General features: G+C 45.7%; 2 protein-coding genes across 4 annotated transcripts in view; one reads left to right on the top strand and one right to left on the bottom strand.

The window, feature by feature from the left end:
- The window catches only part of LOC135394087 (synaptogenesis protein syg-2-like), a 186,334-nt gene extending 182,180 nt beyond the window's left edge, over positions 1 to 4,154 (bottom strand). The window contains exon 1 of the mRNA XM_064624580.1: positions 3,880 to 4,154. Within this exon, the coding sequence (XP_064480650.1) occupies positions 3,880 to 3,978 (99 nt within the window). The 5' untranslated portion in view covers positions 3,979 to 4,154. The remainder of the gene's footprint in view (positions 1 to 3,879) is intronic.
- Positions 1 to 20,706, top strand: part of LOC135394086 (dopamine receptor 1-like) — a 246,003-nt gene that overhangs the window by 98,710 nt on the left and 126,587 nt on the right. The gene's annotated exons all lie outside the window — the stretch shown is intronic.

The raw sequence follows: 20,706 nt of genomic DNA on the forward strand, positions 1-20,706 counted from the left end.
GACGGAAATCCACCGGTGTGCCTTTGTGTCCAGGTGATCGATGTGTTTCTTCCAGGACAATTGGAGTCTAGGATGACACCCAGAAATCTATGGTGTGCTACCTGCCTAAGAGGCGTATCGCCAAGGAAGAGCTGATACCGATGCATATCCTTCCGAGTAAAAGCCATGACTGCTGTTTTCTCCGTTGATATATCCATGCCTGCCTCCGTTAGGTACCGCAAGATGTTATCCAGGGAATGCTGAAGACGGCGTAGGATTGCAGGCCTCGATTTCCCAACAGTCCATATGCAGACGTCATCAGCATAGATAGATATATTGACTCTAGGGGCGATGCAGGACTTTAGGCCTGCATTACAAGGTTAAAAAGGATAGGACTTAAAACGCTGCCTTGTGGTACGCCCTGAGTCAAGACAACTTTCTAAGTGACTCCTTCTTTTGTGCGAACAGAGAGTGTTCTGTGGCGCAAAAAATCAGCCAGCCACAAGAACATTCTGTCGGGAACGCCTGCTTGCAACAATAGATGCAGAACGTTGGCATGACTGACGGTGTCTGCGGACTACTGCACTACGAAGTATACGCCATCTTTTTGCCGTTGATCTATTTCGAACGAGACCATCGTCAACACTGAGTGTCGTATTTCGCTAAACGTTCCTTGAACATTGAAAAATACGGAATAAAAAAAAAAAAAAAGAATGCGGAAGTAGACTCAAAACCGCCACTTGCTGGGGTATAAACATCTTATTGGTTGTCTAACCGTCAGGTTTACATTTCTTTTTTTTTCCCTTTTTTTGAGAACCTTACAAAATGGTAATGATCGTGCGAAAAGAGTACACTATGCGATGTTTATCACGTGAATAACTTTTCTGTGCGGCTACTTAAATACAAACAAAATAGCCGCACAATACAAAAATACTCGCATCAAAATGTAGTTGACGTGGCGCTTTGCTTATCTTCCCAGTCCCAATATATTTACTTGTCTTCAAAACACTGCTGTCGAGGCTACGCACTAGGTTGGCCGGAATGAGTGAAGTTGCTTTAGCGAACCCACTTAATTATTTAGTGTCCTTTCTATAGCGAGTGCCATTGACGTGTGATACCACAGGAATGACACTAACTAAAACTGTCATTCGTTGAAAGTGACCCTAAATTTGTCCGTGTGACAAGCAATTTATGAATCCCAAAGAGCATGTCTGACGGCAAATTGAATCAGCATCGGCGCTCTATTTTCGTACATATCGCTCAACTTGTCGTCTCTGTCTCTCGCGAAAAGTTAGATATATTGGACGTCACCCAAAGAGTAATTTCCTTCTGAAGGTCTCCGGCAAAATAAAAACTCGAGTTTCTAAGGAATCAATTCTCGCTTAGTGTCCACATTGAAGCGGAAATCCGTTTCCATTTGTCACATATACAAGACAGTGATAAACAGGATAACCAAGACGCAAAAAGTGAAGGGAAATGACATAAAAAGGTGTAGGAAAAATCGTCCTCGGAAAAAATGTCCCCGGACAAACAAACAAAACAACTAGTTTTCTCAAACGGCGCTAGCGTAGTGTTGCGCGCGTGCCCAGCTGTGGGGAGCCGCAGTCGGCGCCTAATGGTGCGATATCATATTCTGTAAGACTTTGCGGTTGACTATACGATAAACTACATTTACGAGGGCACTGAATGGCCAGATAAAGATAACACTATTTCTGTTCATATTCCGCTATTCATTTCTTTGTCATATTTTTGCGAGCGCGTCATCTGTAAAAATGTGCCTGCATGAGATCGAACACTACTGTCTGAGGTGTTCACTTGGATATCCGGCAGACCTTTGCTGATGAATGTCGGCGTAGTTTCACCATGAAGTCGGCCCAGGACGGATACCAAACACCCTATCTTCTACTTCTTCTGTCCTATCTCCACCCGTCCACATCTCTAAGCCGCTCATAGCTACAGCTGCTTCGCGGTGCGAGTACAAAATCTAAAACAACTGGCAGTCTCTCTGATGATGCAACGAGGCGTAATGCCATAGGATTGCTACTGATTCGCTCAACTGCTAAGAGATTACGCACATAACTCGAATCCAGCAAACGATTCACTGAGACCGCCTACTGAGCACTTGAAGCGATAGCTTTATGGGGGTTTGTAGGTCCGTATAACCCCCATGTAGATCCATTCGGAACATTATTTAGCCAACTATCACGTGACGCCCTTATGGCCACGTGACTGCTCTTAGAGTTACCGCACTTAAACGTGTTTGGCGCACTGCCCGAAGATGCAGCCATTCAAGTATCATCAGTCTGGTTTAGCAAGCGTCATCTCTTATCTAAATGAATCCTGCACAGCATTGCCCAGAGGTCGTAACGTGTATCCGCATGTTTGTCAAACATATTCTGACCAGAACATTTGTAGTCATATCACAGGAAGCCCGTGAAAGCAGGTCAGCCTAGGCCTACCGGACGATAAGAACCTTGTATAGAGAGTGTGTTGCTTGCCCGAACAATAGGTTCGCGAGAAACCGTGCCCTCGCATTTGCCAAACTTCGTCACCGCCACCACAATCGAATTCTCTTCGGCGGCACAACTGCGAGGCCGAGCGTTGTCAGCGACCGCATTGTGAATAATATATCAGACACGGATCACTGCGTCCGAGATAGGGTGACAATGGGGCACTGCGGTTCCAGTTCCATTCCGGCAAGTAAAGAAAGAAAAGATGTAGCAACAAATATATGTTTCCACAGGCACGTCTGAACAGCTACAAACAGTGTTGACATACGCCTATTGGGTGACAGGGGATCCTCTTTGTTTGCTATGGCTACTGGATTTGTCATGCTGTTGATGCCGGCACCCGTGACGCCAAGGGGATCATTTGTTATTCATCGTACGAGGCTCTGGACACTCCGGAAATAATGAATATCTCTCAGACCCCGAGATGGGGAGGGTTTAATTCTCTTCTCCAGACCTCAGGTGACACGGGTCACGGTTATGTGCGGTAACATCTGGCTGTAAGTTTGGCTGGCAGCAACTGGTGGCCGATATATCTGAATTACACCTGCAGTTATTTATTTTATTTCTTCTATTCTTTCTTTCTGTATTTATTATTATTTTTTTGCGATACAACGTTGCAATAATTTAACGAATGGTTCACGTGAAGACCAACGCTCCACATCCGAAAGTAACGCGCTGCTTTTTCGTGGTTCCTCCCGTGATGCTTGACCGCCGTCTATGCAACAAAAATTCAATCAAAGTCTAATCCAGCTCTTCGTGATTGAATTTTGTTGCCAGTGCTCCCCTCTTTCACACTGTAGTGATCAGAAGCAGCTTTAATGTATTTCTCTCTGCAGCCATAATTTGGCGACCAAAGCTGTTAATTTCGACTTTGCAATCCAGTCCTCGAGTTATTTTCCACCAAATCCCATTTCATTGAATTCATCGCACACGTTACACACGTTACAATGGCTTGGTTCCTATACACAGTACTGGAAGCAAACAACAACACAAATTAATGATGATGAATGGGGAAGCAAACTGGTGCAAGTCTTTTGCGTAAAACTGAAAAAATAGCGTCGATTCATTGTAACAGAAGAACTTCAAACTTAAGGACAACACAAAAGGCGACATGGCACAAAGGCTCAAGAGCTTTGTTCGTTTTGTCGTGCTGTTTTCTTATTCGGAAATCCCCAAGCTCAATGTTCTTCTGGTGTGTGGTGAGTTTCGAGTGCAACAGGCATAGCCACAAATTCACAAAACGGCTACCTTGTGGAGAAACTCTACACCACTATAACCCTGAACGTTGGCGCAAAACAAAAACAAAAAAAAAAGAGAGAAAAGAAGAAGAATACACGACAAGACACAACTGCACACAGGTTGTGTCCTGACGAGTCTTCTGCGAGCCCACGTCCACTAGCAAGCCGGTGTTGTCCTCCTGCAATCTGTCGAAGGCGTCTGGGGGAATGCTTGCACAGAAGAGCTGCATATTTATTAGCGTCCACATCATCAATGACGACAACAACCCGTTTTGTGCTACCGTGGTGCATCACAAAGAACGCCTTGTGAGAGAAACGACATATTTGCATTATCTGCGACGCACACTAGAGTGCATCTTCTGCCGGCGACACCTCCACGCCCAGATAATGATAAATAACGACACGCTGTATTGTACGTCTCAGCGACGGTGAGATTCCATGTATCGTGGCCAACGTCTTAAAGGAGAGCCGTCAAGAACTACATTAAACTGTCGCACGCTTTGCCAGGTTTTTCTTTCCGGACCGTGAAGAGTATTAGCACTGCGAAGCAACTACCATAAGATAATACGGGCTACTACCACAAGGCCACAAGAAAATTCCACAAGATAATTCGGGATTTTGCGAGAGCAAACTATGACGCCACTAACAACGACTTGCTAACATTTCTGGATAAGTTCCTGGATGGTTTTGAGAATCGCTCGATTGATGTCAACTGGTCCATGTTTGTAATTGAAACACAGCGCCTTGTCAGTGACCACACTCCACTTCGTCGTATCAAATCATCACCCCGTTCGCCGTGGTTCAGTAGAAGGCTGTGTAGATTACGGAACAAACAGCAGCGTCTCAACCGCGCAGCTCGATTGATAGGTTCATAGGTGTAAAGTTACAACTAAGGTATACATCGGCCGAGTCAGGAATACAACTGGAAAACACTTTGCTGAAAACCTCATTGAAATGGTCAGCACATTCGTGGGGGGAGACCGGTCCGCCGTTGGGCAGCTGAAGTTCAAATTTATTATGGTTAGTCGCACTTTTAAAAGTATTCCAAAATTTCTTCGGGTTAAATGTAAGCATTGTTTTTCCGCTTGCCGATAAGCAGCCTATCGGCAGCTGCTTATCGGCAAGCGCAAAGTGAATACAAAACAATGTTTAACGGCACCAAGTCCTCCTTCTTTCGACCAACAATGCTTACATTTAACCCGAAGAAATTTTGGAATACTTTTAAAAATGCGACTAACCATAATAAATTTGAACTTCAGCTGCCCAACGGCGAACCGGTCTCCCCCCATGAATGTGCTGACCATTTCAATGAGGTTTTCAGCAAAGTGTTTTCTAGTTGTATTCCTGACTCAGCCGATGTATACCCCAGTTGTACACCTATGAACCCGATAAGCATCAGCGTGCCTGGCATCGTCAAAATAATCGAGTGTCTGAAGATATATTCATCATGTGGTGTTGACAATATTAACTCAAAGTTCTTAAAAAATACCAAGATGTACAGTTCAATCATCCTGTCCAAACTCTTCGAGCAGACATTGCAAAGCGGTATCCTGCCTAACGATTGGAAGATTGGAAAGGTGGTTCCAATCCATAAATCAGGTGATAAATCTCTCGCTGGTAATTATAGGCCGATATCACTAACTAGCATATCTAGCAAGATCTTGGAACATATCATATTTAAATATCTCGCAGAGCATCTAGACAGCCATGGTTTCTTTTCGTCTAGCCAGCACAGGTTTCACAAATCATTTTCTTGCGTAACACAACTCATTTCGCTAACACATGACTTACACACCTATTTGGATCGCGGGTCACAGGCGGATTGCATCATCCTAGATTTTTCAAAAGATTTGACAAAGTACCTCATTCCCTACTGCTTCGCAAACTACGCGCCCTTAATCTCGACCACCAGGTATTAACATGGTTAGAGTCATTCCTTTCCAATCGCACCCAGTACGTAATAGCCAATGGGCGTGCTTCTTGTCGCCTTCCGGTCACTTCTGGTGTTCCGCAAGGTTCGGTCCTAGGCCCACTTTTATTTTTAATATATGTTAATGACCTCCCAAACTCCCTGTCTTCACCTGTCCGTCTCTTCGCTGATGGTTGCGTGATATATCGAGAAATTAATAACAGCGCTGATACAGCTACTTTGCAGTCTGATCTATCACAGATGTTCGCTTTGTGTAGGCTAACCTTAACAAGTGCAAATACATGGCCGTTTCTCGTCAACACATCAGTTCCACGCGTTCCTACCACATTAACAATTCTCAGCTAGAATCAGTCTCAGCATAGAAATACCTCGGTATAGTATTAACAACCGATCTCTCTTGGAAATCGCACATTGAATACGTCACAAATAACGCAAACAGCACTCTTCGATACATTCGGAGAAATTTTCCAATGTGCCCGGTTAACCTAAAGTTAACACTATATAAAACCCTTGTCCGATCGAAATTAGAATACGCGTCATCCGTCTGGGATCCCGATCACTCCACTTTAATAGAGGAATTAGAAGCGATTCAAAATCGTGCAGCTCGTTTCATTTTATCAGCTAGCGTGCCCTCCATGAAGACCTCACTGTCATTAGAACCGTCATCAACACGTAGAAAAAGTGCTAGATTATCTCTTTTCCACGCCATTTATTTCCATAACCCTATACCTCAAAGGAACAGTTGCTTTCCTCACCACCCATACATCTCATCTCGCATTACCCATCAATCCAAGGTAGGAGTCCCGCATTGTTGTACTAATTCTTTTCTGAGTTCTTTCGTACCACGTACGAGTAAGGATTGGAACCGCCTTCCATCGTCGGCCTTTTGTGTTAATCCTAATTACTTTCATAAGATCATTGTAAACCATGTGTAACCACTCCCCTCTGCAATGCTATGCCTTGAGGGTATAAATAAATAAATAAACTGTGGCTTTGAGCAGTGCGCATGCGCATACTCTACCGCCTATGCATCTGAAATTTACTCCACAGCGGTGCAATTAGTCCCTAACTTCGCAAATGGTACGCATGAATGCAACGGTGTACGTCAATATGTGTTCTGAGGGGATCTGATGGAACAACGCAATACAATTAATCCCTACTGAATCAATATTATTGGCACACTAGTGAAGCCAAAATCTCCATTTTATTTTTCTTAAAACAAATCAAATCAATATTCTGCGTACAGAGTGAGAAATCGCATATTTTTTTGTCAAATTGCGCCGTATGCATGTGACAAGATATCATAACTTGACATATCAGATTAATTTATGATGCATATAGTCCTGTTGTTTTCCTTTTCCTTCTTTTCTTTCTTTGTTTCTTTCTTTGCTGGGAATAGCCAGCCGCCGTAGCGCAGGCTATCCTTTCCGTCCTTTTTTTAAATAATAAACGTATCCCCCCACCCCCCTGAAAGAGAGTAGTAGTTTAATGATGGCAACGTTACATGAGTAACGATTGTAGCCATGCATATAGTCCCCAAAAGAACTAACACTACTCCTTTTTCTCTCTGTGAGTGTTGAGTGTAGACAGATGGAGAAAAAGCACGAAGGAGATAGGCGAGTGATAAGATGGCGTAGATGCAGGCCAGCTGGTGGAAGAACTCCATAATATAAAAGCCTGAGTCTGGGCACACAGAGGAACGACACGAACACACGACTCAGAAGTCGTGTGTTCGTGTCGTTCCTCTGTGTACCCAGACTCAGGCTTTTACATTAGGGATAGGCGAGTGAGTATGCGTACCGGACACACTTCATGGGGAAGCGATAAAAATTGGCACCTTTACGTTGCGAGACCACCATGATAATTAACGATGGCTGTAGTCGGTCCCGAGATTCATGTTGTCCGCATGAGGTCTCTCGAGTGTAAGCTGGGTGAAGCTGCTGGCAACCATGGCATGGTTCGAACCAGATACTAAGAGGATACGTTGCCAACTCAAAAAAGACCGGTCCCACGTAAGTCTGTCGATATAACGATGGCTTACCTTCATACAAGTTATCCTTGTCGAACACGGCTCTATACGATCACGAAGCGCTTCCACATTCAAGGAGCGTCGTGTTTCTGAAAAAAAGAAATAAAAAACACTAACAAAATGAGGAACTCGCGCTGCTATCTCTGCGCAAATATACCCACAATTTCCTGCTCAAACGTTCATCCGTGACTTTGTGCAGTGCGCGACTCATCTTGGCAAATAAACCGTTTCGAAATTCCTATTGACAGTGATTAAGAATGACGCACAACTGAAAGGAATGCACGGAGAGCTGTGCTGAGGAGAGACAGGTGTTTATTCGAAGCCAGCCCGGAAGCACAAGCGAGACCAGACCTCGCGATCTAAAAAGACTCAGGCAAACGACTTAGCATAAACAACAACATAACCATGTCTCAGCCACAACAATAAACACGTCACGTTTCTTGGCAACAAAGGCGAACGATACCAATCTCCGAGTTGCTTTTTTCCGGACGTTGCGTCACTTTGTACTGATGACGCAATCGTCGCCCACAGGGTTGCAGTGCATATAGGGAGTACAGGTCCGCTCAACTAACGGGCCTAAAAGACGTACCTATGCAAGTTTTACTTTTGGTGGTGAAAGGGACTCTCCCAGCAACCCACCGCCAACGATCCTACAAGACCTCCCCAAGTAGTGCTGATAAAATACGGACGGCAGTACAGCTAATACCAGTGTCGCTCCCTTCCACTACATACGTATGAATTCCGTCATCCGACAAGGGGATGTTCTGAAACAACACGCGGGGGTTTTGTAGCCCCTCCTCACGCCCCTCCCCCCCCACTCCGAAGTTTTAAAACGCACCCACAAGCCACCTGCAACAAAAATTTGTGATATCAATAAGAACATACATGACTGAAGCCCCCCTCAAATGAAAATTCAGAGCAAACCCCTGGAAATATCGTCTTTCATTCAGGCAATAATCCAGATCATTCGTTAAAGATGTTCTGGATATGACTCCCACGGCAGCAGCAACATCAAAGTGATAGCAGCCTGTTTATTTCCGGAAGGCTGTTGCAGATGACTGCAGAGATTAGCACTATGTTCGGGAACTGAGGCCAGATCTTGTGTTCATCTCGGTCAGGAGAAACACAGAGGGGAAACAGGGCCAAGTGGCTCGCTCGATATTGATTGCACTCATCGACTATGTGGTCGTTTAGCTGTAAGTAAATTAATGGCAGGAGCCCCAGATAGCATCAAACCGGGCTTGTCTGGTTTGCAGTTGATGAAGGAATAGCTTCATACGTAATAGATGTAGGCTAACGCGGAATATAAATAACGTACCCTTTTCTACACGCCGACATGACGAATAAGAGACCGTCACAAAGCTGTATCCTTTTTTTTTCTTGCTCACTCAAAAAATGCCGGTCGGTTTCAGCGTACTACGAGTGACAATTAGTTGGATAAGTGATTGATTGGTTGTCGTTATGTAATGTCATAATAGTGAACACAATGAGAAGTAAACAGCGAAAGTGCCACTAATTTGAGCAGTCCGACAGGTTTTCGTCGTAATACCCAGCAGGCCTTCGATGTATACCCAGCAGGCACTATATGGAACACCCTAAGGTTCAAACTTCTCGTACTGCATAGGGTACACTTAGCATAACCAATTCATTACCGGGTGCAGCTAACCTTCCATCCCCATAGCTTCTCTCTTCTCTTCTTGGCAAGTCGGCTTCTGGAGCCAGGCTAACCTGTCCCCTCTTTCGTGTTTTTTGTTTTGTTTAGTTTTGCAATAAACCTATATTCCCCCCCATCCCCATAGCCACCAACAACAACGACAGCGTTCTTAATAAACCTACTGCCGAAGACTGAGATATTTCCCAAAAGTTTCTCGAAAACAAAGTACAACAAGATTCACGAACTACGACCGACTAATTACCGAGTTGTGCAATTGAAAGTTTTACTTCTAAGTACATTTACAAGTAGCTTGCTTTTATTTCAATTTCCACCATTAAGGGGGTGCAACACCCTCCGCGTTTCGTCAATTCCGCTCAATAGATGGAGCACAGGACGATCTAATTGATTACCTAGCGTTCACTGCAGAGGCACAGCAGAGGTACTACGGCGGCAGACGGTTACATGTTAGATTACGTGACTGATCCACCATATCAGCGGAAAGGATTACAAGGCACTCTTTTCTTCTTGCTTTGTTCTTTTACCTTCGACCTCTAGCTTGCCTTTATCACCTTGAGAACAGCGTCCGCGTGTTTTCTGTTATTTGTGCGTGTGATAGCAGACGGATCGACAATTTCATTCAACAGAACCTCGCGAACACACCAAATGTTTCCAACACTCTTTGTGGAACCGCGGAGAAACAAGAAAACGAGAAGAAGAAGAAGGGGGAAAGAACAGTAGCTGATTGCGCAGATCTTCTACATTAATTTGAAAAACAGTTGCTGGCCTATTGAGAAAGCAATGGAGTGGTATGGCTTGTGGGTGCTCCAATCGTCGGGATCATTTCGTGAACAGCAAAATTACTGCACCATCGTCAGCCCGAGATTATCAGTGCACTGTCCAGTAAAATTATTGTGGACTGTTCTGCGATATCACGGTGCTTTGACACTGGCACATATAATGCTGTATTTTTGGTTCAGTGTGATCGGTAAAGACGAGCCACGTTGTGTAGTCGGCAGTGCGGTCTTACATGGCGTTCATTCTCAGTTTTGACGGCATCTGATCACCTGAACAGTGATGGGTGTCTCGGTATAGTTGACAGTGCTGTTGTCGACTCATTTACGCCGACGCCACAAGTTCGACACTCATATTTGTACACAAAGTCTAAAAAGAAGGGAATGAAGCTGCATATGACAGCGGCGGCAGTTATCTTCACGAGCACAGTGCCAGCGGCATGCTTGTGGTGGATTGTATAGCGTGCGGGGTCGTCGGGCAGGTTGCTGGTCGTCATTGGTGGGCATCGAGGGTAGGCTGTAACAACCGGATGACTTGATAGCCAGATGCTTTTATAACGAGATGGCATGCATCAACAGTTGTGCACTGGAATTTCTAAGGCGAGCTCAGTGCACAAATTGTGACCAATGAGACGCGGACGCTGACCATCGGCCATCGTGCTTGCAAAAAGTCCCTCCGTTCCCTCACCTGAAGAAGTGCGATCTGGCGTACGCGAAGTTCTATACCAAGTTCTTGGCCACGTTCTACACCGATGTTTTAACTGTCGGCCAAACTGTTCGCTGCCAGATGTTTTAGTACACAGAATGCAGAACATCGAAATTGTAGAACTGTCACCTGTGGCACATTAGTGTTACCGTTCCCGGTAGTATTTTACCCCATGAAAAGAAAACTAAGCAGGCATGTGAATGCTGCGTTATTTCACTGAAACTCACGCATGCATCCCTCATACAGCACGTCGTAATCCAAAAGGACAGTTCAGGCCAACGTAACGTTTGAGTGTTGTCTATAACAGGATGCGGCTGCCGCACACAAATGGGATTGGGCAATAAGCTGACAAACTACAGCGTTGGGCAGGATGCGCATATTTCACTTAAGCGGAATACCGACTAAGAGCTCAAATATCTGTAGATAAAGAAACGAACAGCTGATTGTGAGAATCGGAGTATCGGAGTGCGACACCTGTGGCTGAACTGAGTTTGTTCGCACAAGGGTTCTGATGGCAACCTAAAAGGTGAATACAAGAGATAAGCTTCCACAATAAACAGTACCCAATGAACACCAGGAGCACCACGGACACACAACCATACACGAATCAAGCTTCCTGTCACAATGATAAGTCAGCTAGGGTACAGTGTCCCTCTGTGTGACGCAGTCCACACTCAACGGGAATGTGCTCATGTTCGTCATGACACCGTTTTCCGTTTCCGTTTCCCGTTTTCCGCACACACGTTTCCTGCTATGCGAAAAACCGTGACTGGCAGGCACAGCACAACCACGGAACGAACGATTCCGAGATAACGAGCGACAGCTGCGCGTCCACACTCCATTTATTATCACATGCGAAAACACAGATTGTGCCAATTCATCCGGTTTTTCCCACTTATGCAGATTTCTGTGGCATGCAGATAGATGGCACCACCGCGCACTGCCAAAAACCCAGCGGGTCAGCATTCGCTAACCACTACTCACAAGAATCCGTGTAGCAACTTTATGCTTCGACATAAACAAATTCTTTCGGGACATATTGATTTTAGACATATTTTTCTAGTACTTAATGGGATTAAAATTCTCACCTTAGGTCTATTTATTTTGTGACCAGCCAACAAATTTGAAGGAAGCGCGGAACGCAATTTCTGACGTCTGCGAAAAAATTTCCATAAAGGATTAATTTCTGGTACCATTAAGTACTAGAACCCATTGAGATCTTCAATTCAAGACTTATTTTATGCAAATTGAGCAATTCCTTGCGGAGTTATGCGGTTTGAAAAATGCATGAGGAATGCCATTGGGCCAGGAGGGTGTTGCACCGGTGTCCTTAGCCACCCTACCATTCTTCTTTCGTCTTTCTCCCTTTCTTTCTTTCTTTCCTTTTTTTTTTTGTGTGTGTACCATGCGCGCCTGACCAATGTGTGGCCAATTTAGAAACTGGCCACATGCCTATCTATTAGCCTAACGAACCACTTTGTCCGTCCCTTTTCAAAATGCCTTTTATGTCGGACGCCCAATCCCTTTTGCTGGTCCTTTCCACGCCCCCCCCCCCCGCCCCCTCACTTTGCAAGCCTGTTGGCGTTGTACGAGTTTTATCGTAAACGGGGAAGTCTAATGTAGTTTCAAATTAGTTACCGCGCTCCAGATTTCGGGGTTTCCACAGTGGGAAACACAGCTACTATATGCATAGCCCTCGTCGTTACGTTGGAGGCGCCTTGATTGCTGCCCTTGTCTGACAATGGTCGGATGGAAGAGAACTGAGAGACAGGGAGGAAATGACGTCATGTTTGGCCAGATGTGGCGAGCCATGGAAGGATTGGCAGTCACGTAATTTCAGAGCACGTGATGTGGGTGAAGAAAGCAAGATTTAATCGCTCCAACATGTTGATGAATCAGCAATGCTGTTACGCAGCAATACTATTTACGAAGTTTCTCTCCACTCATTTGTCTTTTCTCATTTCGTTTTCCCCCCTTTCATCATCGTCATCAAGAGGGCATACCAGCCCTCCGTCCCAATGTTCAGACAGATTTTAACGTGGGTGGTTTCATTGTAAAGAGGAAGCCAAGATGAAAAGCATAGCGCCCACATAAATTTTGAAATGTGCCTTAGGTGTTTTACAGCGACGTCATGAAAGTGAACAAATACACCTTTTGCTCGTCCGTCTGTAAACAGGCTTTATTAAATTTCTACAGTCATTGTGAAAATATATTTTTATATCTCAATCAATTAATCAATCGTGTTTGGCGGCGTGCAATGTGAAAATGTTTCAGGAATCAATATATTTATACACCAAATTGATATGTCTACCATTTTCCGTTTCTTTATAAGAAAAGCATTAAATACGAGTCTACTGGAATCCCTGTGAACCACATGTCAATCTGTCGCCACCTGTTGTCGCAAAATTCCCCAGCTGAATAATTCGGAAACGGTTGACGCTAAACATCCTTGAGACATCGGTCAAGAGCGGACCACTAAGTGCATGCGCTCATTAAATAAATAAAAATCCTAATTTTAAATTCGCACACACTGGCACACACACACACACATAAAGAGACGATGTTGAGACGATGCCGGCCTGTGCCGGCCAGCAGGCTGGGCGCGGCCCCAGTGCCATTTGTAGATAGTGAACGATGATGATGGAGATGAGGATTCAGGTGATCAAAGCAGGGTAGAGAGGCATGTTGATGACAGGAAATCCTAAAGGCGACGGAGACCTTGGTGCATATGAGGGATCCAGGATCAGGGATGAGGGATCAGGGACCCAGCACCTTGCCTATGATAAAGGGGCGGTGGTCGATTGCATGTATTCCGTGCTGCAAGATCTAGCGTTTCTGCTGGTAGACAGGGCAGTCCATAAGTAGGTGGTGCAGGTCAGCGCGCACATTGCATGATGCACAAAGGTCCGATGGCGCAAGGCCAAGGCGCTGCCTAAAAAAACTGGGGTAAATGCAACGTTCGGCCGCATACGGTGAAGAAGAGATGCGTAGTGTCGCGGAAGGCGATGGGGGGGGGGGGGGGGGAGGAAGCGACAGTGAGAGACACGGATCCACTGAGGGGAGCAGAGAGTAGAGTGTCATGTCATGCAGCCACTGTGATCTAGTCTTGATCTCTCTCTCTCTCTCACACACACACACGCACGAAGATGACGGAAGATAAGGAAGAGCCGCAAGAGACCTTCAGTATTCCTTCTCTACCCGACTTGTACTCAGCGGTCGCGGTGCATTCGTCATTCTTATATGGGTAGAAGTACACTACAGCTGCAGGCGCTGTGTAGCATTCGTGTACAGAATAAGAACGAACTCCAAAAAGCGTCTCTTGCTGATGTTCCTCATCTTCCGTTACCCCCATATGTGTGAACCATGCGGATGAACACGCAATTGAGAGTCGGACAGCTGAGAGAAAGAGCGCATAGCTGCGCTACTCCACGCAAGAAATACGGTAACCGAAACCAATTAATTACTTGAAAAAATCACTAAATGTCGACGCGTTTTATAAAATTTTTCTGCTGAACGTCGCGATCGCTATACCGCACACGCGCCAAAAGCGTTCGCAGTAAAACTGAAAAGTTAGGATCTTTATTTAATTGATGAGCGTATGCAAATGAGCCACTCAATTGTCAGCCCTTGGCCTATATCCCACGAAGATTTGCCAAAAACGAGGCTGAATTATTGAGCTCGGGAATATTCGTGAAACACCCTGTATATTCGGCATCGTTTTCTTATGTTTTGTGAACTTTTTGCTGCACTGCTCTGTAGGCTTGTGCTGCTGGATAGGCACCTGAACGGAAATAAAAGAAAAAAGAAAGAAAGAATAGTGAGAAGTATAGAAGCGGTGGACTTCGTGCTGGTGCAAACGAATAGCACCCAGTACGAAGAATGCAGACGTATTTCGTGCAGGCCGCTATGCATAAGTTGAGTATGGCGTATATATTGAAGCAAACAACGAAGTCAGTATCCAAGCATGCAAAGCACTCACTGATGGTGCTATCACGCAAGGAAATCGCTATCGCGGATAGACATTCCACTAACGTTGTCTAGCGCGGAATTCAGCTGTGACTGTATTTGGCGCCGTCTTCTAGGATATTAGTTAGCTCCCAGCGTGCCAGGAAAAATTGATGGCCGTCAATTTGATCAGCGCAGCCTGGGCTGCCAGTCTTGGAGGACGCAATAAGTGAAATTCCCTGGCTCCAAGCGTTGGCGTGCTTGACTTGCTGCTCTTTCATCCTGACAACTTTGACTAAAGGAGTACGGCGGGTAATTGTGTGCCGCGAGCAACTTTATATCTTCCGGGTACTTCTCATGATGAAGATAGGGACAAGGCCAAATGGGTACGCGAGTCGCGTTGAGGTCGGCGGTGCCTATACTGTAATAGAGAAAGCCCTTCTACTAAAACACACATTCTATTGAAACTGGATTTTTGTTTTCAGTTATGTACCAGTTAAGAATGTATCTCTAGACCTGATGATGTTGTCTTCTACAAGGACTCACTGCACTTACTTTATTTTCAAATAACATTTATCTTATTATTCTTATTCAGTAACGCTTATCCTTAACGTTATTCTATATCTTTCAATTCCTATATGGAACCTTTCGGATGCATAAAAGAGCACAATAGTTTACATTACTTTTTAATAGTTTATAGTGCTATTCGGGTACTTTTCGAAACAATCAAACAAACAAAATTCCATGGAGTGGACAGTGTTTGGGGTGCCTCTGATGGTATCATGTACCGTCCACATAACTAGAACCCTGCAAGGTGAAAAGAAAACTTGACCGCAAAACACGAGGGGGGGGGGGGACCTATCTATTTTGACAGGAAAAGTCAGCCAGAAAGGACGGCTTGCTATTCCTTGTTAATAATTCAGTAGTGGGTAGTCGAGTTCCTGGGGTAGTTAGAGTAAGGCGATGTGGCGGGTCAGAGGTCTTCCTTCGTCCCACCCACGATATCACAGGCTGCTGAGGAGACCGGTATCACGCAGGTAGTGCAGAAGCGCCGCGGTTACACCACTGCTCCGTGTGCCAAGTAGTGTTGCGAGAGAGATGGAGTATCCGAGGCTGGTCATGCGAGACTTGAGCTTGTCGCGGAAGGACTAGTAACGGCTGCAGTCGAGAAGAAGGTGTCGAATGTCTGCCTTAGCGTTGCGGGTAGAACATAGGGGTGTGTCCTACTGGTCGATTTTAAACAGCAGTGACGGAGTGCGGGCGACGTTGAGGGAGCCGATGGATGACAGATTCGTCCCTCCTTGAGAAACGACTGCAGATAGTGTACTCCATCGTTGGGTCAATGGCCCCAAGAAGGGGTTAGTCCTGGCAACGCCCTTGACAAACAGCTTCGCGCTGACACGCAAAACACGCTCAGAACCCAAACTCATTCGGAGTGATATAATCCTATTTCCTGATTTGTTGAAAGACAGAAGTGCACGCCTTTTTGTATCAAGTAACGTTATCCAAATCGATACAAAAAGGCGTACGCTTCAGATTTTTGACAATAGACCTTTTCTCACATACGCGTCGTACCCTAGCGGCTGTCCAGCGAACCACTCCTGGCGCGCGCCACAACAAACCCACGTGGGTAGCATAAAGGAGCAAAACCGGCCCTGGAGTGTGGCCGGCTTTGGTTTTGACCACCGGCGACGTTGAATGCGTTGAATAGAGATACCATCTCATCATCGTATCTCTATGTGTGTGTGTGTGTGTTGAATGCGGCAGAAAATCCCATAGCTATCCGTTCACCCAGATTCCGATACGGTTTCCATGTAATCCCGTCGGCCCTGTTGCTTTTGTACTGCGACATTAATTTGACTGCATAACCGGGCAACATTAATCCATCCGGCGGGGGGCAGACATCGGAGACACATGAGCGTTGTTGCCAGACCACACAATACCTTGACGGGACAAGCTCGCCTTCCGTACCCGTTCGCTTATCGTTCGTGGAGATGTAAGTGCTGCTCCTGCTCCGTGACGTATGAAGGACAGGAAGGCCTGAAGACCAATGAGCCGCCTTCGAAACTTCTCCGGGGCGCGTATCGCGCTCGTGGCTCTGAAAGACCGTTTAGTAGAGGCACCGGAGTACGAAGGACAGAGTACACGGTGGTGGGTAGTTCTCTTGGACTACCCAAATCCCAGAGCAAGAGGGTTATCACACCCCTCCCTCTTTCACCGTCCCCTATCCTCTTTCCCCTGGGTGCACCAAGCCGCCACAGCGCCACTCCAGAGCAGGCTGACCGCACCTTCTCCCTACACCCCCTATACGTCACCCCACCCCACCACCCACAGGGTACACCGAGCGCGTTGGGTACAGCCCCATGATATCTCCGAAATTAAAAGCCGAAACTTAAAGGGGTGCGGAGACACACGGTTACGATTGCCAACGCTGTTCCTCCTTCTCTACCTATATCTTTTCTTTTTCTCCTCTCTCTCCCTCCCTCTCTGCCTTTTTTGCTTCGCAACGTTGTGGCGGCTCGGTGATGATAACTGCGTGCCAGGCACAGCGCTTATCTGTCTAAAAAAAAGTCATGGGATTATAGTGAGCCACCGGTTTCAAAACCGTCAGGAAGTCTGGCAGAAATAAAGTATGCGTCGGGGGTCGTCAGTTCATCGATGTTGTTTGTAGATAATGCACAGGAAGTACCGGAGATTAAGAAAACGCGCTCCTGTCTGATTAATGCATTGGATCCCGCTGGTGTTTCGGTTAATGATAATTAGTGGCTTTATGTCGCGAGACAACTAGATCATGCGCGATTAATTTTGTCCATGTAGGGGATTTTTAATCTCACCGCACGGTACATCATAGGAACTTGTACCATGCCACCAAGTTGCTGGCGCGCTCTGCGAGGTTCGAACTCGCAACCTTGGGATCAGCAGGCGAAGACATTTACCGAATCCCCAGTGTGTCCGTGAGTAGCGGTCAAAGGATACTATTATAGCAACGTGGTCGACCAATATGTGCTGTTCTAAGTACCTGGCGCTTGTTGGTCAGAAAGAACAAAGTATCACGATAACATCATATTGTATCAATAGCACCCGACTTCACCCTGAATTTCCAATCTGAAAATAGCACCGACCCCCCCCCCCTTTTTTTTTTTTCAAAATCCGGGAGAGGAATTTAACCAGAAAAACTCAGGTCCTGCTTATCTTTACCGTAGTCTTCTTCAGAACCATTCCTTCCTCTTTGTTTCTTCCTCATTGTTAGTGATATAATGTCTAGTAATAATAATAACAATAATAATGTATTATGTATAGTAATAATAGTACGTTTGCTGTTTTTAACTGTCGTTTCTCTTCGTACACCTTCGTTCAGTTGTTACCTCGCTTCATCTTCTGCTAGCCAACCTTATTACACACATTAAAGTGTACTGCTCTCGAAACAACAAATCCCTTTCTCTTCCTCCACATGCTTAAGGTTTCACTACAGGTTGGAATCCCGCGTCATCCTCTTGCCTGTCTCTCGCGTGCCTCCATCTACACTGACCCAGCTCGCACTTCTAATTTGTTCTCAAGATGCTTCGCAAACGTCTTTTCCATTCGCCATTAGCGCTACAAAAAGAAGAAGAAAATGAGAAACATTTCGCCTAACTGTACAGCAACCTAGCAGATGGACTGAATTTCAGGGTCATTCCAAAAGGTCGCATGAAGCGCACGCACTTTCATAGCAAATGGCAGTGAGAGTATAGTTAGGGTAGCTGCCATCCCTGAGGAAAGGACGGTCGTTAATTTCTCGCGGTCCTTCCGGTGCTCTCCTTGTCCGACATGAGTCCACTTAATCCTATGATTTATGTCGGCGCTCCTTTATGCCCTCTCCTCTTTTCTTTTCTATCTTCCTCTCTATAGTAGCAACTAGTGCCCGGATGTCATTCTGTGGCGTGGCCGACGCCGAGCAGAGGGCGCAGTAAATGTCGAGGAAACGATAAGGTTCAACGGGGATGTGTCACTGCACGTGCAAAAGGAGTTTTTTTTTTTTTTTTTTTTGTTCAGGTGGAAAGCGTATACAGCAGGTAGGAGTTCCAGACAGAGGACGGCGTGGGCGTGTATATGCTGTCCGGGCCTACTTCAGGGCGAACCGCAGCACATATTTCGTAAGGAAAGTTAGGTAGCAAGTGAGCTGGTGGTGACGATCGGCTGTGACGGCAGCCTCGGATTTTCAAGTCATGCAAATATTTCGTGTTGAGCGACATTGAGTAAAGCAGCTGTCGAACCGAAAATTTGGAGTCACCGTATACGCTCATAAAAGCTAGAACTTCACTGCATAACATGCTGAAGGCGAACCATTGCGCGGAATGTTTTATCACTGCGACTTATCCTAGCAGTTTTATCACTCGTGATTTATAGAGAGCACGTGGCGTACGCCTTTTTGTGACAATTATCGTGACAGCCATATAGGTGTCGCAAAACGGTTTCAACAAATCACAGGAGATGACGACGTCATTCCGGATGACGGTTGGCTAGGAGCGTAGTACCGCTGTAGATATTCTGCGCCGCGAAGCAACTGTGGCTTTGAGCGGCGTACAGACGTGGACAGACTGAGAGAGGAGAGCAACGAAGGAGTGCGGGACAGGGGGGTTAGTATGCGTCCTGGACCGACTTCCGGGGGAGCTGTGTCGACATTCGTCCGGAAATTATACCGGAAAATCCAGGGAAAACCTGAGACAGCACAACCGTTGTCGGGATTCAAACCCGTGTCACCTTTCCTACTTTTTGCTTGAAGGGCGATCTTTCTAAACGCTATGCCGAGCCAGGTTGTGCAGAGGAATGTATAGACGAGCTTTGGTTCTACGGGTTGCCCGCTGTCCCCCTAGTTTGCTTTCCTAAAGCGTGGCGATCACACTTGTCAATTCACAGAAACGGATAGACGAAAGCAATGCATCACTGTCCGTAACGAGAACGGTACTCCTCACTTCCACTGCATTTCTCATGGACGAAGATGAAGTACGTGCAGGGGAGCTTTATCTGCGGGAGTGCGCTCACGAAACAGGTCACGGTTATGGGCGTGTATCACACGCGACATGACGATTCTCGGTCCGTGCTAAGTGGATAAAGAGAAAGAAACGCTGACACGCATGAAATATTCACACACCTCCAGTCTTTTACTTGATTGTGCAGCTCGAAACGTTACATGTGCTTGTTTGGCATTGCGCCGTCGCCTCTATGTTATACAAAAGTTGTCAAGTTTCGATATTTCTAGTATAGCCTATATAACGCGGAAACATGGAGGGAGGGACATCCCTGGCGAAGCGATCGTGTATTAAGAAAACGGAAATCGAATCTTGTTTTTCGCAGGACTACGAAAACATGGGGACATTATTTATTTTCGTAAAATTCCGGTGTACTCGGCGTTTCTAAATAAACACGACTAATACCCGGGAAAGTAAATCAAAGACAGCGAGAGTCTCCAGAAATATGCTACAGTATACCCTGCTTAGTTTTTTTGCGGCTTTTCGTTATTTTTGATACGATTAAAAATATAAAACAATATTTACTGCCCTGCAAACATGAACCTGAGCTGATTTCTTCTTTCACGTCAATACACTTCAGTACGAGAGACCTCCCTTCGGCACGTCACGTTCAGCCATCACTATTCAAAATGCGGTCACTACGCTGGTTGAAGGAAAAATTTTGAAAGAACAAAAACCAATTTCGATTAATATATAGCACCATTTCCTCCAATGCCCTATCCCATTATCTCCCATTTTTGGGGCGGGGGGCTCGAACAATGGAGTAAATAATCTCGAAATGGTTGGCATTCTCGGAATTACTGGAGTCAAATCATCGGCATACGATCCTCGTTCGACCTTCTCACTCTCTCGCCCTATACTCTCCATCCATCCTTCAATGGCACATCCTCATTGTGAAGTTATGGTGAAGTGTCT

This window comes from Ornithodoros turicata, chromosome 5 (assembly GCF_037126465.1).
Source record: "Ornithodoros turicata isolate Travis chromosome 5, ASM3712646v1, whole genome shotgun sequence".
NCBI lineage: Eukaryota > Metazoa > Arthropoda > Arachnida > Ixodida > Argasidae > Ornithodoros > Ornithodoros turicata.